We start from the raw sequence: 25,769 nt of genomic DNA on the forward strand, positions 1-25,769 counted from the left end.
TGTAACAGGAGATTAAGGAGCTCTGCTTTCTCTCAGCTCAGACAAGTTTGAAGGTCTAAGCTGCTCAAACTGAACTGAGATTGGTTTTGGAGGGCCTTGGCCCTTCTGCTGATTGCAGAGGGGGTAGGAGTAGATGGTCTTTAATTGTCCCTTCCATCCTAAATCATTGTGTGATTCTGGCTCACTGTGCTCCACAGACTTGGAGGGAAGAGGAGAACCAACAGTGTGGTAATGTTCACTCCCAGAACACCCCGATAACCCACAGGTAACTGCACACCTCTCCTCATCACCACTGCACAGCAAAACGATGAAGGAGCAGAATGGAGGCTGGAAAAGCAAAGGGCAGTGGAGACACCACCTGGTCACCCCTCAAGGGAAATCTGTGCATTGGCTGGCGTCTTCTAACATCTCTGCAAAGCCAGTGCATGCACACAGCAGGTCTGGGGCTACTCAGTAACTCCTGCTCAACCACTGTTCCTCCAACTCTCTCAAGCAATGGAACTTGACTAGGATGAAAATAACAGAATTTCCTTCTGCTCCTCTTCAATCCTAGCCATATATATGGAAACAGCGCTAGGCTTGCAAATCATTCCTCCACTAAAAATAGCTGAATATTAAAATACATTAAAATGTATCTTTTAATACAGGAACAGACACAGTGGAAAATATACGTAATTATTCTCTTCTTTCCTGAAATGCCACTCTGCAGTATGACAGGCCCTAAACATAAAACTACCTTCAAAATCTTATAGCCTGAAGAGAAATCAGTCTTTAAAAATATGGTTTTGCCTCATATTGCAAGAAAGCAGTGTCAGCCAGGTCTCATTTGGGTTTATGTAGTTTTTTGCTTTCTGTCTTTTCTCCAGCAGAGGGAGAACACTGAACATGATGAATGTGACTGAGCGTGCACAGATACTCTTAAATAACACTGCTGCTTCCATGCCTGTAGTGCCACTCTGGGAGGGTCTCACTTCCTTCCTTGCAAATTTGCCACAAGATTAGGTAGCAAGGGACAAAGACCATCTTGCCTTTTGTACTCACAAAGCAGCATCTGTGGTAAGAGTCTATTTTAGGACTTTGGGGCTCCACCATAAAACAAAAAACAAGAATTACTTAAAGGGCAGATGACAAGAAAATTAATATAAATTAATAGTATCACTTTTCAGCTTTGGTAAGATTAACCAAACATCAATAAATCTATAAATTAAAGTGATTCCAGAAAATATTTTGCTTCCTTGTAATTTAGCAATTTAATGGGTTGCTGGGAGTAGAGAAAAAAGAGAAAACATCTAAAAACCTTGTCAAACAGTACCGTGACACTTATTCCCAAGCCGTTATCTTTTTTTGCTAGTCCAACCTCAAAGATATCTCCAGGTTTAAGAGGCATTGTAGAAACCCTTTTAGAATTCACTTTGTTTGCTGTACTCGATGAGGAAGAATCCTTTATTTACAACAAAAAAAAAAAAAAAGAGAGAGAGAGAAAGAAAAAGAAACAAACAAAACAAAAAGAGACAATGATTTGCCTTTTGCCTTTGGAACAGATGCTTACAGCTAAGACCCTAAAGGGTGGGGTTTTGAGTCAGACACAGCCAGGAGTCCACCTGGCATAAGTACCAATTAGTATAAGACTCAAGGCTCGTTGCTTCAACTCTTCCATTGCTGCCATTGAACAGGTTTAGCACAGAAATATGCTTGGCCTTTAGCAGCCAAGTCTTTACTGTCCAAGTGAGCTGGTTACAGAACACTGAAACTGCAGCACTTCAGCAGTACAGCAGCCTAGAGTCTGTTGGATTAATTAGCAGGAGCTGCCACAATTTAATTGAATAACCTCCATCAGATAAAAAGAGGAATCACTGCAAGTTGGAAACAAATTTGCAGTACTTGTGATTGTGCCCTTTTGGAAAGGTGAAGCAGCAAGCTCTCTCTGCTTAAGAGCATGACTCACTGCTGAATTTTAATGCACAAGAACAGTTTTTCAAGGACTAGATCAATCCCAGAAGACAATGACTTCTGCTGCTACCTACTCCAGATGTACCACTCCTACTTTCCTTGAGGAAAAACTTCATTTATCTGCCAAGTGAATAAACTTACCTCTAGGGGTGGTCACTAGGTTATGAATATATTGGACAAACACACAAAATTAAAAGGAGGTTTCCTAAAGCCTCAGGAAATGCACTGTAGGTTCATGCCAAAGCACAATCTGCCTCTAGTAAGACACATCTTGTGACATTGGAAAGCTGGAAAGTTGTTCCAAGTTACAGAAGTGATTTTCTCCATTTATTTTGAACAAAATCACCATGCTATTAGAAATCAGCTATGTGGGATTTACATTCTCTGAACTTGGGAGAAGCAGAGAAAAGAATGATCAAAACAATTCTTATCTACACTTGTGTTACGTTAAAGTAGAATGCAATACGGAGATTTTTTACCCAGAGTGATGGTGTTTTGTTTCCTTGACCTATTAGGGCCAAGCATGTGTGTGTGTCAGGACTGTCAGCTGACAGTGACGAGATGTTGTACAGTTGAGTGCTTGTGCAAATTCGGTTTAAATGTAATGTAACATAGGTGTAATATAATACAGGATAATATAGGATAATAAGGTAATTAATTAACTTTCTAATATTTATAGAGTTAGATGCATCATTTTTCTCTTCCTTGTCGGGGACTGCATTGATTACAATACAGCTACTAGCATCAGCTGCAGGCTAGGCCAGGCTGCTCTCCCCTCCTATCCTGGCACCCAGAGACAACACCACTCTCACACTGATGGGAAATACTCATATGAAATCCACTATGCCTTTTTCGCTGGCTGCTGCTCCTGACTGCCGGAGTAAGTTGCTTCATCCATGTCGGAATCCCCTCGGTCAGAATATTCCACATGCTCCACTACCCCGGGCCTTTTATTTTTCGCTCGAGTGCTGTCCGATGAGGATCTTCTCTTCTCGATGGCTTTTGAGGGCCCAGCCTGGGACTCGCTGTAATCCTGCTGGGCTCTGCCACTGGCACGTTTGCCCAGGAAGCTGGCTGGCTGGCCCTGGGACAGGCTGGCGCTCTCGGTCCTGGAATCCTGGGAGCTCACGCTTCCATCCCGCCTGCCTCCCGACAGTCCGGAGCGACTCCCCGAAGCAGGCCTCTGGTGGCCACGGCACCGGCTGTGCTCTTCGGAAGAGGACTCTGCCTCGTTGTCCTGCACGGAGGAGGGCCTCCTCAAGTAACCCCTGGCTCCAGTGTTAGATGATGCTGCAAAGCAGGAGACAAAGCCAGCCATCAGCAGCTGGCAACAGCTTGTCTGCAGCACGACAGCCTTTTCTCAGCTTACAGCCCAGGAAGGTTTCACCCGCCTGGATATTCTGCAGGAAGCTCTCTGCTCACGCTGTACCCCTCCAGTGGTTACCCTCACACTCCTCCTCTTCATCCTGTCTCTGAACACAATCCCAAGCTAGCTCACAGGGGAGACTGCAGATCCCTACCTTTGGACAGCTTGTCCTTGGGCTGGGAGATGACCAGCGTCACATCCTCAGGAGCGTTCTCCAGGATTTCCAAGGCTGCGTGCTGGCTGACGCCTTCCAAACTCGTGCTGTTCACGGATATGAGGCGGTGCCCTGCACACAAGGGTCTGTTCAGATACAGTCTAACACCTACACTTTTACCCATCAGTGACAACGTGGAGTACAGGTCTGACAACCTCTACACAATGCATGGATTAAAAATTACTAAACTTCAAGTGATGCTGGAATAGGGAAATCTCATCATGAAAAAAAAAACTCAGACCCCAAACCACATCACAAAAAGTGGTTATATTTCCTCTTTTTAAACCTGTCAAATATTTACATATTCTGATTTCTACCTTCTCTTTTGCTGTAAAAGAAAAAAGAAAAAGCAGAAATCAGAAGTTAAATGAGCAATATGCAGCTCCGTTCAAGACACAGGCTAAGGAAAGGAGGAAAGGAAGGAAAAAAATTACATTTTTCTCCTTCCCCCCACTACAGTTATGGTTATAGTATATGGTTCCATTTAATTTTTTTAAAAATTAAAGTAGGGATATTGAGTTTTAAAAACTTTAAATGACAATTCAACTGCAAGACAGACAATGGAAAATAAAGTCCTTATCTTTATATATAAAACTTCAAATTTCTGCTACTTCAAGCTTTATAATTTTTACATTTATTTGTAAGATGGTTGTTTTTGTATAGCCTAAGAAAGAAGCACCACTCGTATTCAGAAATTGTCTGGAACGTAACTGAAGGTCACCATTGTAAGGAACTGTGATACCCAGAGCCATGGATGGAATTTCATGCTATTCACCTGGTTTCAGAGTCCCTTCCAAATCAGCTGGCCCTCCAGGAATAACTGAATGAATAAAAATTCCCAGATCAAGTTTCCCTGTCTTCTCTCCACCGACTATTTGAAAGCCTACAAAGAAAAGGCCCAAAGCAGGCAAAAATATCAGTGATCACCATGTCACTTAACACAAATCCATCTTTTAGAACAAATAAAAACTTAATCATTCTAATAAATGTAAAGTCAAAAAACCCAGACACCTCAAACTTAAATCTGCATGGAAAAAGACAGCAAAGCTTTTTGATTAAGCTTTATTGTATACTCTTGTTTTAAGCAACTGATTAAGACTTTTGTCTGTCTGTTCAGGACACTCCACCAAAAGCTACAGAAGACAACTCTGGCAAGAGAAACACACAAACAGGTGACATGAAATGTACATTTGCTGAGCAGAAGAAATTTGTTTCCTATCACATACAAATTTCTGGTTTTCTCTATTGTCTGATGTTTCACATAGAAGTTTGACCCTGGTCTTAAGATCTGAGTTTTAAACATCCCTGTTTTATTTTGAGGTTTCTAACGTATTTCTGTTCATTCTACCATGTAAACCTGGGACAAATGTTCCAGAGGAAAAAAGAGAAAAAGTAGAAGATATCAGGTCTTTATTCTCACTTAAACAACAAACTACCACAAATTGCATGGGAAAGAAAGAGGAGAAATAGTAAATTTCTTTGATTTTTTTTCCCTTTTTGCTCAACTTGTACATTACTGTGCAGTGTAAACACTGAGTATTACTGTCTTGTAGGCTTTGTTCCTTCTCAAATTTACACTACAATCTGATTTTGAATGACAGAACAATGTCCTTAAAGACACTTTAGAGAGTCTTCCTAAAGGACAACACTGGCATCAAATTTTTAATTACTCATACAGGGAAAAAATTACGTGGGTTTATGAAAAAAAACATCAGTGGCAGAGGAAGGAATGTAACGCAAATCTCTCATCTCCCAGGCTCCTCAAACATCAAATCAATGTTCCATCTGATGTTACAGGAATAAGGAAAACGCTCCACAATTAGCACATAATGCTCTTATTGTGTCTTTTTTTTTTAAAAAAAGGCATTCATTTAAAGCATTTGTCACAGCTCAAAGCTGTGAGGTTTCACAGAGACAAAATGCAACACTGAGCACAAAGATAAACTTAAAAGGTCAACTTCTAGGATGACTAGTTCACAATATTAATATTATCCTACATTTATAATATGGGAAAACGGAAAAACAGACTTGCTTGACATCACAGAAAGTGCATTTTAAATGCCTTCAAAAATCCAGCTATTGCCTGCACTGCTTTGCTCAGTTCTACAATAAATGCTTAAATACAGACTAGAAAACTTTATTTTACTTCTGGCTTCTATAAATACATGTCAACAGCAATTTTAAAGCCACTTACCTAAGCCAAACTTTTCATCCTTTTTCAAGTTCACCAAAGTGATCTCTCTCTCTGGTGTGGCAACTCTGTTTTGTGTTGTTTGAAGAGAGTCAACTGTAAAGCAAACATTTCACGATCAGACACCATTTCAACACTTCCTTTCAGGTTTACTTTAAAGTTCTTTTCCATTAAAAAATATTACTTCTCATTATAAGTTGAAAACTTCTCTGATAACTTGAAAAGCTGTTTTGATCTAGTGGGTCCGACTTTCATCTTTTAAGTCGTGACCAAAGACAGAAAAAAACCTCCACAACCCTTCTAATCCACTTCCATCTTCAGCAGTTAAAAATCTTTTATTCCTCATAAGAAGAGCAGCTAACAGTCTCGTGGAGGGACAACATAACTGACTCCTAGAATCTTCAACTTCATTAGTCTCAAGTCAGGAAAATATTTAGATCTGTGTTTATGTGCTCTGCTCATAGGTAGGGAGGATACAAACACATTGGTAAAATAGAAATGCAGGGTCATTATATGAAATAACTGAAAGGTTACTCAATGAGTTCTCTTAATGGTGTCTCTTCATTTAAAAGTAACCAAAATTAGAAACATATACTAAAACTTCTCTTGCTTCAATTTACCTCCTCGTTTGCAACTGCACAGACTGCTGATTCCACCTCCTCTAAAATTTGAGCATCCTCACAATACAACTCTGACTCCTGAGGCTTCCCATCAGGCTGAAGTAGACCCAGGCATTTCAGAGACCCAAGGAGAATAATTTGGTGAAGAAAAAAACTCCCACTAACAAACACCAACCAAAAAACCCCACCACACAGGCAAACAAAACAAAATACAAACAACTAAGCCAAATCTCCTGAAACTTCAGGAAACACCAACATACTGCAAGTCTGAACTCATGGACTTGATTCCTAGACAAGATATTCATTTGGTCCAGGAGTGCCTGGGATACTTTTACCCTAAGTGGAAGAGGCAATCCACAGCTGCAGAAACCTAATGAGCTCCACACACTGGTACTACCACAGAACAAGTGATGAAGGAGAGTGCAGCAGACTGCACATCACCCAGAAAAGGAGTTTTTTCTCCCTCAAAACCACATCAAGCCTAAAAAATGAAAGAACTAAAAGGAAAACACAGAAGCAGTAACCTCCTAAGTGAGGGAAATGAGCTTTCAAGAGCATGATTCTGGTAGGTAAGAGCACCCTTCAAGTCCCAAACTAAACAGACACCGTTCATATTTGAAAAATGTTGCACATAGGTGTCTAAACCTCCCCCAAGAAGCACTCCAAAATAAATACTAGGAAAGGAAATACTAGGAAAAGGTCCTATCTAGCTAACTGGCAGAGGCACTTAAGAATACCAAAGGCACAGGACAGGTGGAACAGTGAAGCATTTGCAAAAGATAAACTGACTGAATTAATAACTTATCAACTTACCACTCTCTTTTAATGCTGCTGATGACAGATGATTTTCTGAAGTATTCATGCTAACACCTGTGACACACATGGAAGTATTGGACACTGTTATAATTTTTTTTTTAAATACATAAGCTACCAAGAATTATTTCAGTCTTTACACAGTTCACATGAGCTCATTCACAATATCAAGCTACGTCTTTTAAAAATGAATGAACATAAATCTAGCTTTGTATTAGCAAATCCAAATTATTCATATGCTCTAGTTGTAGTTTAAGGTTCAGATAGATGGTAGCTCATGCAAAGGCAATAAATTAAAGGAAGGACAGAGGTTTGGCCTTTATGAGCATGGTTAATTTCAGATAAAATAATGGATCTTGAGCAATGAAGTCAAAGACTAAATTTTCTAACAATATTGGATATTGAATGTGCTGAACTTAATAAACCAATACAACAGGTTTCTTGTAATATTTTGTAAAGGAACAAATAAGCTGCTGCAGTAACAAGCAATTTGAACTAGTTCTATTTAAGACCACTTGCATATAGAATCATATTTTCTTTGAAATTATCTCAGCCAAGCAAATGTGGCTCTACTTTCAAGAGGATAAAATAATAAACGTACCAATATATGAAAGTACATGAGGGAAGATCATGCTTAAGAAAGCAGCCCTGGCCTTCTCCAAACCTATGAACCCAAAAGTTTCATCTGATGTGTTTCACCTTGCAAAGAACCTATGTCCCTCAGCACAGGCAGTATGATTGAGCAGGAATTTCTGACATGTGGCTAAGACCCTCACCAGAACTGCTGCCCAGAAGATTATAGGCAAGCACATGATCATGTTAATCACAAAAGTAAATGCACAGAGTAAATGGCTGCAATCAGTCACTACAGAACCTCCACACCTCATCTCACTCCTCAGCATTTATGCTCTCAGCACTGAAAATGCATCATTCCCAAGTCAGTCTTGGTTCCAAGTGCACTGGGGGCAGGCATGGGATGCCATACTGCTTTGTTTGCCTTTTTCCAGTTTGTTTATAATGACCCCATCCCCAGAAACTTAACCATCTCCCACTTTTTCTGATGTCCTGTAACTACAGGAAAGCCAAGCAGTAGCTAAGGCTGCAAATATTTCAGTTGTTGTAGTTTCTATTGCTATAACAGGGAACCTTCTAGAACCAGAAACTGGTAACACACAGATATCAAACATTCACATTTAATAACCCAGTGTTAGTTTAAGTCTATTTCGCTGCTCTGAATGGTTGGTTTTTTTAATGTGAACTCTCTTTTAGTTAATAGTAAGACTACCTGTGTGCACTCCAATCCTTGCCAAGAAAATGGAGTAAGTGCATCTGGTTTACCTCACTAGAAAAGTGTTTTTGTAAAACACCTAGTGTACTGCCAAAAAAAATGCAAATAATTTATTATATCTGAAAAAAAACCCCCAAAAATAGAAGAAAAAACTCCAAAGTGTGGAGCTACTACTTAGAGGCACTGGCCAATACCCAGCTGATGCCAAACAGTCATTTCCAAAAAAACACTCCCTACATCATTTCCACAAAAGACACTAAAAAAGGTCAGCCTTCACAAACAGACTGTGAAGACTAGGAAATTATTAGAAGATCCATACACCAAATGGCACCCTGAAGTGATAACCTGGAAACTTATTTTCTGCTACAGCTTTTACTTTACACCCTTGTGCACAGACTGGTGCTGACCAAAGGAGGATTTTTTTGGATTCACTGCAATAATGGCCTGGATTGCTTTAACATGTGATACTCTGCTCCCACTTTCAAATCAGAATATTACCATCAGTTAATAAATATATCAAAGCATTACACCCAAAGCAATTTTAGAAGTTTGTTAGTAAATACAGTAATATTATTTTTTGCATGCTGACCTACAACATAGGCTTGACCGGTATCTTCAATGGATGATGAGTCTGATTCATTTTTCTTTCTTTCAGGGCTTCTACTTAAACCTGCATGAGATTTTGAACTTAAAGGGGAGAAGGAGAGAAGGGGAACCAGACAGAGGGAAGAGGAAGTTGGGAGAGGGAAGGATCAATGTAATAAAATAATGGCATGAATAATAAATCAAAACTGATGCAAAATGTACATTGACTGTACACAAAGATACTGCAGGGTGGTCAGAGAGATTCTTACTTGTTCAGTTTTAATGCTCCCGTTGCTGATCCACTATCAAATTTTGGCATTTGCTGAAAGACCCTTCCCATTATATCTTCTATTTTTTTGGGAGAAGAGTCCAAAGCAGTAATAACATTTTTCTTCGGGGGGTAAACAGAGATGTGACTCTGACTCAGATCATGAAACGACTTGCTCATAACTCTGGGTCTTTCCTCCCATGGACTCTTCTCGTTCTTGTCCCTAGCAGAGCCAGCAAATGGCTGGAAGAGCGAGAGCTCAGAGCAGGACAGTCTCTTCAGGATCTCTGCTTGGACAGACAGGGGTCGGACAGCGAGTCTGTTCAGAGTGCTGCTGGCCAGGCTGCCAGTGCTGATGGCTCGGCCCATGTTGAAACCTTTGACAGAGTCTGCATGAAGGTTCAGGCTCCTAAATGAAGCTCTTTCTGTGGAAATTAAAAAAAAAAAAAACAACAAACCAACAAAACCCAATTAATGTTATTCGGTAGAGCTAGTGTGACCACCTTGTGTAAAGCATGCTTTTCAAACAACCAGCTCACACAAAATGCATTTTCTCAAGATGCTTAGCAGAGATATATAAACACCCACCATGGGGTTTGCTCAGGAAGCAAAGTTTGGAGTTCATGACACTACACTAACTTGAAGTCCAAAACCACTGAATATTTATCCTCTCATTAGCATGAAGACTCATATTCTCTGTCAGGCTGCTGTGCCTTTTGCAAAGACACAACATCTCCTTCTGCAAAACCAATAATATCCTCAAGCCAAGTGACCTGGAAGACTACACTTCCTTTAATCTGCTCATAAGTCTTTTCCAGGATTTGAACAAATAGGGCTCCCCCACCTCCACACTATCAGATGCTACCAAATTTCCATCCATCCATTGTTTTGTTTTCTTTGCATGAGCCCCTCCACATTTACAGTAATGCTGCAAGGCCATGAGGGCTTGGCAGCATCTCTGCCCAGTTACAGAGCACCAGTGCACTCAGGGCACTTAAGGACCTCCCCTGCCACACACATCCTAGCACAAAACAGAAAGTGTTGTCTGGGGTTTGCCAGACTTTTTGACTCATTAGCAAGGATTCCCTTCAGCAGTGAGAAACAGGTCTTGGGCTGTAATTAAATTATTGTCAGCTGAGTCGTGGGAACTGTCTGGGTGGATGTTCTTAGCTGAAAGCAAACTCATGATAATACATCTTAGCCTAAACCCCTCTTAATTCAGAGCAAAGCTGAGCAGGGCTCCTTTCTATTACCCTAACTGCCTCCTAAGGCTAGCAGGCTGTGCCTTGGCTCTCACACAGGAACTTGATAAGCTGTGGCAACTTGTTAGCTGGTTAGAGACTTTAAAGGCAATCAGGCCACCTGGACCCTTCATAAACTTCACTGATGTCTTGGAGTCAGTTCACAGGGAAGTCTCAGGAAAAGCAGTCCTCAGCTGCATATATATTTCTGATTTAGGGTTAACCAGTGGGGGGTTTTTAACCCTATATACATGTAGGAAACAAGCTGCTTTAGGAAGCTGCACTGTTAAGTCAAAGGGAAAATTCCACTTTTTGGTACACATCTCCCATTAGGTTTAATGGTAAATACTGTGGCATTTAGAAAAGTGTGTATTTGACAAATGCAGCCTCAGTCCTGCCATTCCAAAGGACTTTACTGCCTCCAATACCTCAGGCAGGAATTAACCGCCACAGGAACTCAAGCCTCCTCTGTAACAGGCACAGAGATGGTGAAGATTTACTTGTGGAAGGTATGCTTTTCTGTCCTTTCATCAGGTGAATTAGCATACAACTACCACTTCCTTACCCACAGCCACCAGACTATATAAACTACAGACGAATGCTTTTGCCCAATCAGACCAGAAATCCACAAATCCAAATTTCCTGACTCTAACAGAAGGCATCAATGACAGCTGCACTTGCTGTGTTGCCATCATGGGGAAGAGTACCCTAATAAAATGTGCTGAGATCTCTTCTCTTGACATTGTATTTACCCTCTGAGAACACCAAACAGAATTTCTATGGATTTCAGATGAGTACTTTCACACCATTAACTATATAATATAGGCATTAGGCTTTTCAAACCTTCTGCCAGTCCGTAACTGAAATTTCCCATGTGCTCAAAACTCATCATCTGTAAGGCTGACTTAAGCCACTCCCCTTTTTTTTATTTTATTTTTTTCCTGGAATACAGAATGCCCATTTCTTTACTGTTATACATGTCCTTTTCATTGCTATTTTGCTGAGTGCTTCCAACTACCAGTTTTTACTGACATATTAAGGGTTCAATTTAGATTTAGTCAAGTTATAACAACAGCAATTTTTTGTTTTAATTGTTTTTGCTTTTAGTGTGCTGGAGTTAACCATAATGCTGATTTGTTTGCTTCTGATTACAAGTGATTGGTGGAATCTGGGACCTCTGATTTCCAAGTGATCTGCACTGTACAAAAGCAAACAATTGTTTTCCAGACTCCCATAGCACAACACATACTCTATCTGTTAAGAGCAACCAAGTTTGCCTAGCCAAGAAAGCCCTCCCTGTATTGCTTTTCTCTGCAATTCAGGACAAGCAAACTCTAAATCAGAGAGTAGTAAAAAGGCTTTAAGTCACTTGGTATTATTTCTTTGCCTGAAGTTGGCTGAGCCCAACAGAACAGAAAAAAGGCTGGATAGCTGCCACATGCCTTTTCCCACTTCCACCCCTCCTCTTTTCTCTTTATTTTAAATTAGAGATCACAATATCCACAGCAATGTGGTCAAACTTCATCCAGCTACACTGGTGGAAGTCTGGATTAACAGCAACTGGAATGCAGACAGATAACAGGGAACAAAGAAAGAGTGAGCAGGCAGACTGACCAAAACAGCACTTCCAGACCACACTGAAGGCCAGCCAGCCCAGTCAGCTCTGCTCCAAACAGTGAAGAAATTCATACAGAGGTGGTTTTTTTTTCACTGATTACATTATCTAATTAATATTTTCTATCTAAAAATAATGCCTTTGCATTTTTCTGTTATGCACACAAGTTATGAAGGAAATGGGAATTACGAAGAAAATATTAGTATCCATGTTGTTCCTTACCAGGTCCACCCAACATTAAGCAAAACAAAGACAGCTGTACCCGCAGCTTAGAGATGGAACATCATGGAATGTCCCCTATTTTACTTGCACTCCCATGATCACACCATTAATTCCACATTATCAAACCAATCCCTTTCATATTAAGCAAAAGGTAAAAGTCCTGTTATTGAAATATCTTCAACATACTTCTGCAAGAAAAGGCAAAAGCCTTTAATTAAAGAGGGAAGTACCATTAGTGACCTGTTTTTAGATTCCTTTTAGTTTAGAGGAGCTGCTGTGTGCCGTCTTCTCCCAACTTCTTTCCCATCCCTTAAACAAAATCTAAACAAGCTTAGCTAGTAGAGTTTCTTCATAGTATAAACCCTCCAAATATAGATCTATTGTGCACTCAGCACAATTACAGAAGCTCCAGTTCAAGCTTTCCTCCTTACAAAAATACATATAGATTGCTAATAAAAACTAACACAGCATCACAGTCCTTACCAATGTCCTGAGTGTCTTGGTTGCTCTGTCTGGTTCTCATCTGTAGCTGGAACTTATGCTGGGAAGAGCAGAGGTGCAAAAGGTACTGGCAAGTCTTACTATTGTCAGTCTGAAAGGCATGCTTGATGCCATCTGATGTGTTCTGCAAAGTTATTTTCTTCTTCTACACAATGGAGAAAGAAAAAAAGCCAAAGACAAATTATTTATTTTAGCCTACAAAGAATTCTGTGTTTGCTTGTGCACAGTTACAGCATTCAAACTTTCCTGAAGCAAAATGCACTGATGAGAGAGATTTCTATTAAAATAGGAGTCAAAGGTAATATGAGATTTATAAAGTAGCTCTTTAAAGCTACTCCTGGGCTAGATGAGAATGTACTTTATTACTATTTAATCTGTTTCTGTTGTTGTTAGTGCTGAGTAATGACAACCAGAACTATTACATTTTGCAAGATGGGGTTTTCAAACACCCCAAGGAAGACACAAGGGTTGCTGCCATTTAAGAGAAAAATAACTAAATGCTGATCTAATTACCAAATCTCTCAGTTAATGTTCCAGGTCTTGAACTTATATTTTCAGTAATTTTTAAACTTGAATTTATCCATTCTAGTTAAAACCATCTCACGGATGAAATAGGCTGTAGCTTTTCAATAAGGTATCAGACAGAATTAGAAGTGCTGTTTTCAATACCTATATAAAGGTAAGCATTTGAAGCTCAATGCCTCATTAAAAACTGACACATGATCACCAGATTATGGTGTAACCACTGAAGTTGGCTGGTGTTGTCCAGATCAAGTGTCAGCCTGTTATCTTTTATCATTTAGCTTAATTACTCTTGGAAATGTAACTTGAAAGTAACAGAGGTGCATCTCCTAATTATACTGAGTAGTGGCATTTGCCTGTACCCAGTCCTCTAATGCAGGATTGTCAGTCTGGTGCTCCTTCACTATGCTTGCCCATGCAAGCTAAGATAAAAAATAAAACCTTTAAAACATGAAAACTCATATTTCAATCCCATAATCCAACAGCCACACAAAATACAGTCAGACTATGCTGTAAAGCAGCAGCTCAATTTGCAAAAATAAACGACAAAAAACTTACAGTAACTGGAGACACAAATATAGATGTGTACACACAGAGGAAAAGAGACCAACTCACACTAAAGGATATTTTCTTGGTCTCTCTCCACGGGAAGCGCAGCACAGGTGTACGGGCACCATTGTGAACTTCAAAAATGACAACTCCTTTGCAGCACACTCCCAGAAGGATTCCTGTTTGGGATCTCTTCTCAGGCAGCACATGATGAAGGTGAATCCCATATTCTGTTAGCCTCTGACACAACTGCACAGATCAATGCAATGAGATTTCTATGTGTATGAATTTATGGTCATTACAAGTTTCCATACCATTATATGAATATTGTATATCTCCCTAGAAATGTTTCCACATGTGCATATAAATGTACAGATCTTAGCAAAATAATCCTCTCTGCCTGGTTATTCCACTTACTTATAGTTTACAGCTATTATTACAGATATACATAAGCTGAGGGTTTTAAGACTTGGTGGTACCTCTTGACCTGCCAGACTACAGCAAATGAACCCACTGTTTATCAAAATAAAACAGGGAAAACACAAACAGAGAACACACATGAGTAAATCAAACTTGCACAAAGCAGTTGCTAGCAAGGAACTGTAACTAGGCACATGCACTTGTTCTTCACACAGTTTTTAAAAGCAGAATTAACACTGCAATTCTGTGATCATACTAAGGTATCCTATGCAGGGTTACTCACTTTGCACTCCCAGTTATTCACCCCTGTTGTCTCTTCAGTACTGGTGATAAGGGACTGATGGAATGAATCAAACAAGGGAAGCTAACCCCCCCCCAGCCAGGCTAGGTCTTAGCTAGGATCATGTCCCCTACTTTGTCCTCTGTGGCTAAGTTACAAGAACACTTCTGTAAAATGAGCAACAGAAATGGAATGGACTAAGTCAGCTGAGTGCCTCTTCCATCACATACTTAGAGATGGTGGAACTGTAGTGTGGCTGTGGAATTACAGTGTAATGATTATTTGGTGTTTCAACAGCTATCCTTCACTCCCTAAACTCATTTTGATCAAGGGAGAACCTGATTATTATCCCACGAGCAAACATCATAATTAGATTTCTCAATGAGTCCTTTTAGAATAATTCAAATACATCTGTGGATAATGGCTTTCCTGTCATTTTACATAGAACCTGCACAAAAAATTTTCCTTGGCAATATTCTGGCTTGCTTCATACCAAGCATCACACAAAGTACTAGCTGTAACAAATATTTTTGTAATTTATGAGCTTTTCCCCCTCTACAGAAAGCACAAAAGACATGGGGAATACAGGGTGTGCTGTCTCATAAACTTCCTTTAGAGCTCCATGTGCCCCATGCTTGCTTTAGAGCAAACATAGGATCAGTAGTTGCTTTTAACTAGCTTGAGCTAAGACTACTGATTGGAAAAAAGTGAGAGAACTTCCCATCTGTTACAATTTCTTTCAGCTTGTTATGATGTGTCTTTTGGACAAAATCTTTTCAGCTTTCTTCCTTTCAGCATTATTCAGAGCCTGAGCTGTTTTACTGTGCTTTCACTTGAAGTCATGCACCCGTATTCCAACAAGGAAATTTTTAAGCCACAGATGAAGGAATCCAACTGCTGCCCACTTACCTTCAGAAATTCTAACTCTGTCTCTTTTTCAGAGGCACCCACGTAAGTGCTGTGCAGTTTTGGCAGCTCCTCCTTGATGTAGGACAGATCCAGTTTCTCCAACACTCTTGCTGGGACATAGTGTTCTAGTCTGAAATAGGACAAGCCATGAACCTGCAACACAAAATGTTGTTGTGATGGCACCTCCATACACTGCCCTGTGAGCACAACTGAAGCACAAACATTCATTTTTACAAACAACTGTACATTGTGACTCAGATAATTGTAAGAACCTGAGTAAGGGGAGGGAATCACAATCTACATCTTGACCCACAGCTTATTTCATATCAGTTTCTCCATATTCAAGCCTGACTCTACTTCCACTGAAAAAAAAAAAAAAAAGCTTTAACGCCCAGATCTTGCACTGAATTCTGCAATGAACTGTGTTAGATTTTAGGAACACCTGCTCACAGAAAAATCTGCCAAGACCATATCAGCTGAGCTTCCAGTCTGGGGCAGAGCTGCAGAGCGCGTGTGGCAGAGCACAGTCCAGTCTTTAATGAAGCAACAAGATCACAGCTCAACAAGATCAAAGGTGAAATTGATGATGTACCTCTGCCTGGTAATCTCCGTACTCAGCTTGGAGAGCTAGGGATGCTAATAATAAGGCTGTCTCATCATCACAGTGCATCCTGTCTTCTAGGATGTCCTTCCTCAACTGCAGGTAGTACTGGTGACATGTCAGTGTGTGCCTAGAACAGGAATATAAAACAAAACCATGAAAAAAAACCCCACACTACCTTTGGTACTCCAGTACAGATAAATACTCAATTTCTGTCCATAAATTTAGGGTTTAAGGGACTATAAAAAATTTCATACACTCACTGTATGAGACTGACATCATCCACGAAAAACTTTATGCGAAAAAACAGAGTGAAGTTGACAGGAGGCTTGTTCTTCTTCTTTGGTTCTTCTTTCCATCCTTCTGGAGCTACTTTACTTAGCTTTATGTCAGGATCCACGAAGAAAAACTCATTGTCTGCCACAAACATCAAAGAGAAGCATAAGGGTAAAAGCATAAAAACCAAGTATTTGCAGCAGATGGAATTTATAACTCTCAAACTGGGCATTGAACAGCAAAGATTTCCACTGACTAACAATGACTTAATATGCATAATGTCTCTTAAAGGAAATACTGAATAAGGGCAGAAGAAATAATTTAGCAGTTATTCTTACCTCTTAAAGTAGCCAATCCAAAGAAGTGATGCTCCACCAAGCCAATATGTGCAACAACCATATCAAAGACATCTTTGCATATCGTTTTGGTATCACAGGTCAGCTCCAGCTTCTGCCCACTCAGAAGCATCACATTTACTTTTCTCCTGGTGTCATCACTCTTGCCTTTCTTAGTCTGCATTTTGTAAAATGAAATCTCTCAACATCCACACTTGTGATAAAACCACATTTGTTGGTTTAACATGCTTCCCCTGCCACAGGTGGCTCAACAGCCCCTTTCTTACCAAGATAGACTTTGGCAGATCCAAGGAGATAAATGGCTCAATCGTCATTTTCACAAACTCTGGGCCAAAGAAATTCTGCAAATCACAAAAGAGTGTGAATGAACACTGTGCTGCTGGGACAACAGGCTGGGGCACAGTTAACTCTCGCCCTGAAAATGCAAAAGAGGGACAAAAGGCTAAAACCTGGCAATTACCTGCTACCTAGTCTGTATTATATGCAAAACACCTTCACAAAATCCTCTTATGGGTTGGGGGATAGAGGGGAACTAACGTGGTTAGTTAAAGCCTACATGAACTAACTCATCTTAATGTGATGAACTGGAGATAGATACAGGAGTTATTATCCTGCATTAGGCAACCAGTTCCTGAGACTTGCTTCAAGTTTTCCCATCCTTACTTAAAAAAAAAATCCAGTTCATGGAAAGCAGCAGCAGAGGGCATCAAGCCATCAACTATTCCACACATCAGACATTCTGTTTACTCTGTAAATATACCTATATACCTCTGTCTCCCTCTTTGTGTGTAATTCCCTATTTCATCTGCATACTAAGACAGCTGGGAAAGCAAAGGGGATTGCACAGGGTAAACTTATGAGCCAAATGAATGCTCTCTCTCTTTACCTTCCCCAACTTGTTAATTTAATAACCTCTGATGCTGGCAGGGCACATTCACATTCCATGAAGAGAAATGCAAATGAAGTGGCTGAAAACACCACAGAACAGAGGAGAAAACCTATGCCTTACCTTTGTTAGGATGCTATACTGTTTAATTGATGCAATTGTTGAGCCTGTTTTAGCATCTCTTGATGCCCCTTTAGGCTCTGTAGCCACTAATGCCACAAAATCTCAGAAGTTTTACCCTGTGAAAGTAGGCCAACACCACACACCTGGTATTTCATCTCCTGATGACTGTTTATTACAGGACTTGGTTTATGAATCCCACATAGGAGAGTTTCAGTCAAGACACCGCTGTGTTTCAATGAAAACAAGAGTTCACCTGAGCTCGGGGCATTACCCTCAGTTTCCTTTGTGTCATGGCTGTTTCCAGGGCTATTTCCCTCAGTGGGTCTCTGGTGATGTCAAGCATTGAGGATCTAATTGCATCCCCTGGGTAGAGGTTGGGCCGGGACTGCCTCAGAGCCATCCTCGCCTGCAGCTGCATCATTTCTTCTTCCTGCCGCTTCAGCATCACCTCCTGACTGATCAGCTTGCCTTCAAATGGTGCTTCATGCTGCCTGTAGGACAGTCAGGGGGATGACACATGAGCAGGCATGCCCAAGACATTCTGCTGCTTCAAGCACATCCCCAAGTGGAAACACGGAGCACAAACACCAGCCATCAAATGCTACATGAAACACGTTTATTCGGCAGCCAGGAGGTTACCTCGGTGCAGCAATCCATCACTGTGGAAAATAAGCAAACACACCAGGTTTCTGCAGCTGCCTGCAGAGCTGCCTCATTTATTCATATGAAAATAAAGGCTCAGCTGCAGTCTGAAAAAATACTCAACACTGCAAACCCAGTGAATCAGTGCGAAATTAGTAGATGTACAAGAAGAAGAGAAGTATTAATGCTTTGCAAATATCTTAATTTTGGTGTTCATGTGGGGACTGTGAAAAAGGCATGCTCAAAAACATGTCATTAAATAAAAAACTGACATAATAGTGTACTTTAAGTAAATATTGCTTCAACACATTCTACTTGCATGGGCCTGATATTTATTCCCTGATTTCTCCTGAGAAGTAATACAGCTTGAAATATTTACATTAAAATGTTTATGTAATAACATCCTATATACTAAAGTATTCTAAATATCATACACTAATGTTTCCATAATCTTAGTTTGCTGAAAATAGTTCCTTTTTTTCAAAATTCCCAAGAATGGCCTGGCTGATGTAGTCACCCCAATGACTAAATTAAGAGTCTAAATTTATAATCTGAAGGAAAAAAAAAGAGAAAAACAAACAAAAATTGCATCAGTATTTCAAAAACAACCACAGCAACATATCTGCAATTTCTTTTCTGCAAGTGTTGATCCCAAACATCCTATCAGTCTCATTCTTTACATAAGGAAAGAAATTCACATCTTGTTTGGGTAAACTAAAGCCATTTTTTATTTGAAAAATAAAATAGCTGGTTAAGAAATGTGAACAACTGAGAAATCAAAAACCAAAAAAATCCCCAACTTCCACTTCTCCTCTTTCTGTCCCATGCTTACAGGAAAACACCTTCAAATCCCAAACTAAACAAAAAACAATTGAGCCTTCTGTAGAAATCCTAAACCAAGAAAAAGCAAGGTTCTCCCCTTGTTAACATAACTATACAGAGGCAATTCTTAAACAAAAATGGACAAGGGAAACCAAGGTGGCTTTCATTAAAAAACCCCATTTTTTTGCAATTCTAAACTGAGTGTTAATCATGCCACCCAAACTGAGTAATGAAAAACATGAAAAAGCAAAGAAAATGTTTAGAAGACTAGGTATCATTGCAGTCAGGTTTAGAAATAAACATAAACAGAGAGTAATCATGCACTGAGTGACACAGGGCCCTTCTTTGTGGTAAGGTCACATAGAGACTTCTTAAAACTGGATTACATTTATATGCCTACTTCTTAGGAGAACCTAAAGATATATTTGATGAGTGACAAATCTTGTTAATAAGCTAAGAGAAAAATTCACCTGTCCAAGACAGTATACTTGCCTACACTTGCTAAACTGGATGTGCTTTCAAACTTTATTTTCATCTTTTTACAACATTACTAGCTAATACCAATACTTTTAATACTAAAGTCTCATTGGTTAGCATACAAAACTAGCCTTAAAATAAGAAGAGTTAAATATAAGAGAACAATGCTAACATTCCTCAAAAAGAATTTCAGGGAAGATACAAAGTAGTTATGGAACAAATGTATTAGTGTAAGCCCATTATCCTTTCCCCTGTGCAGGGCTTTCCACAGCATTTATTTCCCTTCTTCCTCCTCTGTTTTTTTTTTTTTTTCCTACAAAAGACTGAATAACACGCACCTAAAGGGACAAAGAAATGAGAAAAGGCCTCAGACCTGCCAGCACATGTGCACAAGCTTAGCTTTTCACCATGAGGAAACTTGTTAGGATCGACATATATGGGAATATTGACAAAACCCTAAGTTAAATACACCCACAAGCACCCTTCAGATCAAGGTCTAAGGATGGGCTGTGAAATAAAACAAAAACAAACACTTTCTGAACATAAATATCTATGAATTATCAAAGACATTTGAAAAAGACATGTTGCAACTGGCTCTATCTAAAAACTTGCTACTGTGAAAACACCTACTGCAGAAAAATATCTTGTCTTTTTAAAAACAGCAATGAACAGTTTTTATCACTAGGTTGGTTTTACCATCTCTGTTGACATTAATTTCTCTGAATATTGGGGGGGTATGGGGTGTCCCTGGATGAAGCTCAAAAACCTAAGGTTTTACAAATTTTCCTATCTTAGTACATAAGTACTACCACCAAATATAAATCTGCATGTTTCAGCATCCTGGGTCAGTAAAATGAACTCTGGCTTGGTCAGACTGCCAGTTTTCATGGGGAGGGAACGACATGATTCAGTCTTTAGGTTCCAAGACAAGGAATGCATCTCTCCTATAGAAAAGGAAATACATTGAAATGAGGAGAGCTCATTCGTGAAGTTCTGAATATGCAAGTGTTATTACTGGAAAAAATAAAAAAAAAGTCTAAATTACATTCCTAACAGATAGCATCACAGAAGTGTGTTTTGTGTGGTGCTTCATCAGACAAGCACTTGGCTGCTACTCTGTATTTTCATCAGTGTCTGACTGCAAACCAGAACCTCACAGCTGCTTATTAACCTGCAGATGGTAGGGGAGCACAAACCTGGAAGGCTGACACTTGAAACAAAAAAGGGAAGTGAATTGAATTCTCTCTTCACCTGGTGTACTTACCAAGAAATTAGCAGGTATTGGATCAGAGAAGGAAGTTGGAAGAAGGGAAGCAGGTAGGCATTCCCTAATGATTAGTGCAGTGGGAAGGTCAGGAATAGACTGAGAAAGATGGATGCCTTTTGGTAAGGCAGGAAGGGTATGAAAATGAAATCTACTGGAAGGAAAAGGCAACAGAAGGAAGAGATCCATGTCAGCTGCTGCTCCTAGAGAGAAAAAGGAAGAAATAGTAAAGGAGGAAAAAGAAAACAGAAGTAAAAAAGGAAAAAAACCAAGGAATACAAGAAGCAGAGAGGAAACAAGACACAAGCCATTGCCACAAGGAAAGCATTCCAAGAAGCTTAAAGGATAACAACAGTCACAGACCACAAGAAGGGTAATACTGAATGTCTATGGCTTCTGCTAATTTAACATCAGGCCAGCCCACCCAAAAAGCACAAGCTGCACCTTCTGATAACTGAACAGCTCTGCTGCTTCTTTTAAAATAAATCTCCCTCAAATCCAAATCCTCCTATTTGATGTACAACTCAGTTTTATCAGGATAATTCTGTGGATAATTAAGCACACTGGCTCCAAGAACATGCCACAGGAGCAGTAAAATTAATATGTACTGAAGTACTGATGGTGTCTCTTGAATGCAAGAGAGACACTGAAACATCAGCTTAAATTCCATCAGCTCCCCAGTGCTGATGGAATTTAAGTAAAGGATTAAGTGGCATATACTTCTCCAAACTGTGGAATCAAATGGCCAGCCAAAGCATGTAAACTCTGAGATCCTGCTCCTTGGAACTACTTGTTATCACCAGCTTTACTTTGAGACATAAGGTTTCTGAATCTATAAAAGCCATGGTGTGTTGCAAGACAGGACATCTTAAAGCAGCAACAGGCAATTTCCTGGATAAAAATATTAAGTTATTTTCTTAGAAATCCCCCATTTAACTAACTACCATATTGGATGGAATTCCTTTTACACTTGTTAGCACTGGAATATTTTAGGAGCTGCTGTAGTGAGAGACCACACTGTTTTCTATTCAGCTCATATTAGTAACAGAGGTATAATACAAGTATTAGAACAGGACTGAATTCTGCTTATGGCTGCTGTTCTGTTTCTCAGTAGGTCTGCAAAAAAAGCTAGTAAACTAGTGGGCAGTCTTATTTTTTCATCTTGGATATGCATACTGTCTGGTAGTTAGATTAAGAAAAAACCCCAAACTTGTTCACCTATAAAAATGGGTGAACAATTATGAAAATTAATAAATAACTACCTGTGGTATCCTACGATGATATTTTTGTGCAAGTGCAGTGGTATCAGAGTGAAGGTCAAGGATACAGGAGATTAAAAAAAATACTAAAAAATACTGTATAGTTACATAGACGTAAAATTCATTCCATTGCTAAGTACAACAGGCAAGTCTATGCTGTGCTTGCAAAACATATTTTCCTTCTGAATTTCACACATATACAAATTACATCCATTAAAGGTACCAGTCTTAACAGAGTAATATAAAATAATGTGAAACAAACCATGAGAAACTATGTGCTGCTTCACCTCAGCATTTTCACTTGCATAATAGGCCTGATTCATTTACAACAATGACTCACTTACAATGTGACTCATTTACATACCACATACTACTTTCTGTTTCTGAAATACTTTGTAAATAGAAACAAAAGTTCTCTAACAGCTTCTGCAAATTACTGCTGGTTTAGTTGGAAGCATAACTACGGTGCTGAATGGGCAATTTCCTGGGTTCCAGGCAAAGCAGAAGGAAGGTTGACTTAGCAGTTTTCACCAAAGTAAAAAAAAAAAAAAAAAAACCAAAAAAAAAGCAAATAAGAAATCCATATATTGTTGTTTCTGTACATACAGTGGTAATAATCTGATTTGCCTTTTTAGTGTGGTGGTAAAACAGCATGAAATGAAACACGAAGTAAAAATGTACAGTTCTTTTTTCTAAGGGTTACATGGAATACAAAGCAGTAACCCTTAGAAGTCTGCCATAAAAGCACCTATATTATGTGAAGACAGGCTGGATTCCCATGGCTGCTTGGACACCATTAACGCATACAGCATTACACAGATATCATGTTCCTGACAACAAAACTGTGTGGACTCACTTAAGCTGCACCCAAATACTTCTTCCCTGCCAAAAATTCCAATATATAGGTTTTTAGATGACTGCATTTCTCAGGCAAAGTGCAGGTAGTAAAACGGGGTAACCAAAAGCTGCAGCACCTCCAAGGAGCTCTTCTCGTGCTCACCTCCCTGATATGCAGCTTATCTGAGACCCTGCCGTACCCAGATCCACTTCTGGCACACAATATAGTGCACGGAGCAGACACTCACTTATTTTCATCTCCATGTTCAAAGCATGGCTCTAAGCCCTATTAACCCTTTGCTTTAAGTGAGCATGGAGGTCACATTCACCAGCAGTGACACATCACCCAGCACAGGCCCAGTCTTCACACACTTCCAAGTTTCTTTAATAGGATAGAGCAGGATTCTCCTTCAACGTATGCCAAAAACATATAAATATCCTAGAATATTAAGCACAGCAGCCATATTGCATCTCATCCACAGCATACAAAGCAAAAAGCTGCCAAGGAAAGGCTTTGTTGCTGTGATGTGATAAGGGAAGATGGGAAGAAAGATGTGCCTTTATTTTTTTACCCCTTGCTACAAAAATTATCTGCATAATTTTGATAAAATATTCCAAGATGACTGGTATCTGGCAGAGACCAGAAGAAAAATCCAAATTTTAAATTCAAAATGTCAGTCAAAATTTTCAAACCTTTAGAGTGGAACCATTCTCAAAACATAATAGATATGGCAAGACATGTTTCTGCTGTATTAAAAAGATGCTGTATCAAAGGTGATGTTCAAAGTTTTGAAGAACCTACTCTTTAAAGCTGTATTGATGAATGAAATTTGGAAAAATGAAACACACAGGTGGTATATTTGAATACACTACACAGCAAAGTAATTTTCAAAAAGCATAAACTGTTACAGAATTGGCCTGCTTAATATAATAAGTGCTGAGGTATTACAAAAAAATTAATCCAAACACAAAAACATGAACTAAAGATTTTGCCAAAACAACCAAACCAAATGTATTGCTTTTGACTTATTTCAAGGAAATAAGCATGCTTCCATTTCCTTATTAAATGGTAAAAAACCACAAATAAATATGTATTAATATCAGTAATTTCAAAAACTTTGTTCTGGAAAAGTATGATTAAAAAATAATTAAATAGTTCCAAGCAGAACACAGCCTCTGGCCTTCTGACAGTTATAACAACCTGAGTTCAACCCAGTCTCCATTAAACATGGGAACTAAATGTGGATACCCAACTTACCTCTACATTACAGTGCATCATGAAACTTACTTCAGAATGCAATAAATAATTCCAAAATGCTATTTTCATTCAAGTATTACATGCTTTGTTTTTTTAATCTTAACCAGAAGGAGGGATGGGAGTGAAAAACTTCACCTGAAGATTTAGAATACGTTTTTTGATAAAGAAAAAGCCATACTGCTTTCAAAGGGTTTACCTTGTTCTCTGAGAATTAGCTTGACTTGATGTGGAGATATCATCAGCACCTGATAACACACCACTGGCATCATCTCTCTTGAAAGCTTCATTTCTTCTTGCTAGCAAACCAAAAGACAAATTAATACCTGGGCAACAAAGCACACAGAATAATCCCATCTAAATCTCAAGGATTTATCTGACACATGAGATTACTCAGAAGGAATCAAATTTGTGTGTTCTGCACAATGGCACTACAGTATCAAACAAATTAACATTATGAAGTTGATTTCAGTTTTCAGAGCTATCTTACAGTTCTACCCAAACAAAAATAGCTGATAGGCTTAAAAGAAATCAAACTCCTCAAAATTTCATAGACCCATTTCCAAGGTAACATATCATTTTTGTCAGCCACGAGTTGAGACAAGCATGGCAGAGACATCACACAAAACTACTTCAGACCAGAAAGAGAGCAGCTATTTAACCATGCATCCAGTACACAAAAAATGAGTTAAAAAAGCAGTATCTGAACTTATCACTATCCCTGGAATAGGACTCCTCATTATAATTTATAGGGTTTTTTTTCCTTTTGGCAATATATTAACCTGTGATTCTCTTTGTAAAATTACAGCTTTTGCTGGGAGATCTTCCTGTAGCAGCACCTGAGATGCTACACTTTGAGCTTGATTTTGCACAGGACTTCACTTTCCCCTCTTACTGTACCCTCAGCAAACAGAGCTGGCAGGAGAACTCTTGCAGAACACTCTAAAGCCACACTGATTTAGAAATAGGGTTTTTTCAGAGTCATTTCACTGAGCCCAGATATACCACTACTAGAAGGCAGCAGAAGGCAGCTCTGTCTTGCCTGTACAAACTGAGGAGTTGTTGACTTTGGACCAGCACACATAAACAGTCTGTTCCAAATTGCAAGCAAGCAAAGGGAAATTACAGGAGCCTCAGTATTTGTTACTGCTTCTCAGCTTCTGGCTCAGTATGCACAAGGACAGACAATGACAAAGGAGGTTGAGAGAGCAGTGATGGCACGGAGGCTGGGCTGGAATTCTGTGCATACAGAATACATATACTGCAGCTATACTCCAGCTTCCTAACTATTGTTTTCTTTCCTAATTTTCACCAAATGATTTGTCTCCATTTTTTATAATGATTCTGCAAAGATGATTCTTCCTGCCATACATCAGCAAACAATCTTTCATATCGTCTCCTGCTTTTTCAAGTGATT

The 25,769-nt window shown here is 39.3% G+C and overlaps 1 protein-coding gene across 5 annotated transcripts in view; it reads right to left on the reverse strand.

Annotated features, from left to right (window-relative positions):
• PTPN13 (protein tyrosine phosphatase non-receptor type 13) overlaps nt 1–25,769 on the reverse strand; it is a 113,178-nt gene that overhangs the window by 21,840 nt on the left and 65,569 nt on the right. For 2 of the 5 annotated variants that reach the window (XM_064416778.1, XM_064416779.1), the window contains exons 9-26: nt 24,552–24,651; nt 18,068–18,287; nt 17,054–17,128; nt 16,770–16,944; nt 16,419–16,572; nt 16,147–16,285; nt 15,555–15,707; nt 14,012–14,194; nt 12,857–13,019; nt 9,297–9,720; nt 9,032–9,129; nt 7,155–7,211; nt 5,725–5,817; nt 4,306–4,413; nt 3,471–3,602; nt 2,798–3,240; nt 1,313–1,441; nt 1,042–1,083 (exon numbers count right to left, since the gene is read on the reverse strand). In XM_064416778.1, the coding sequence (XP_064272848.1) occupies nt 1,042–1,083; nt 1,313–1,441; nt 2,798–3,240; nt 3,471–3,602; nt 4,306–4,413; nt 5,725–5,817; nt 7,155–7,211; nt 9,032–9,129; nt 9,297–9,720; nt 12,857–13,019; nt 14,012–14,194; nt 15,555–15,707; nt 16,147–16,285; nt 16,419–16,572; nt 16,770–16,944; nt 17,054–17,128; nt 18,068–18,287; nt 24,552–24,651 (2,888 nt within the window). Of the gene's footprint in view, nt 1–1,041; nt 1,084–1,297; nt 1,442–2,797; nt 3,241–3,470; nt 3,603–4,305; nt 4,414–5,724; nt 5,818–7,154; nt 7,212–9,031; nt 9,130–9,296; nt 9,721–12,856; nt 13,020–14,011; nt 14,195–15,554; nt 15,708–16,146; nt 16,286–16,418; nt 16,573–16,769; nt 16,945–17,053; nt 17,129–18,067; nt 18,288–21,001; nt 21,180–24,551; nt 24,652–25,769 lie in introns of those variants that run through there. The other 3 variants (XM_064416780.1, XM_064416777.1, XM_064416776.1) reach the window with 3 other exon arrangements.

This window comes from Passer domesticus, chromosome 4 (assembly GCF_036417665.1).
Source record: "Passer domesticus isolate bPasDom1 chromosome 4, bPasDom1.hap1, whole genome shotgun sequence".
NCBI lineage: Eukaryota > Metazoa > Chordata > Aves > Passeriformes > Passeridae > Passer > Passer domesticus.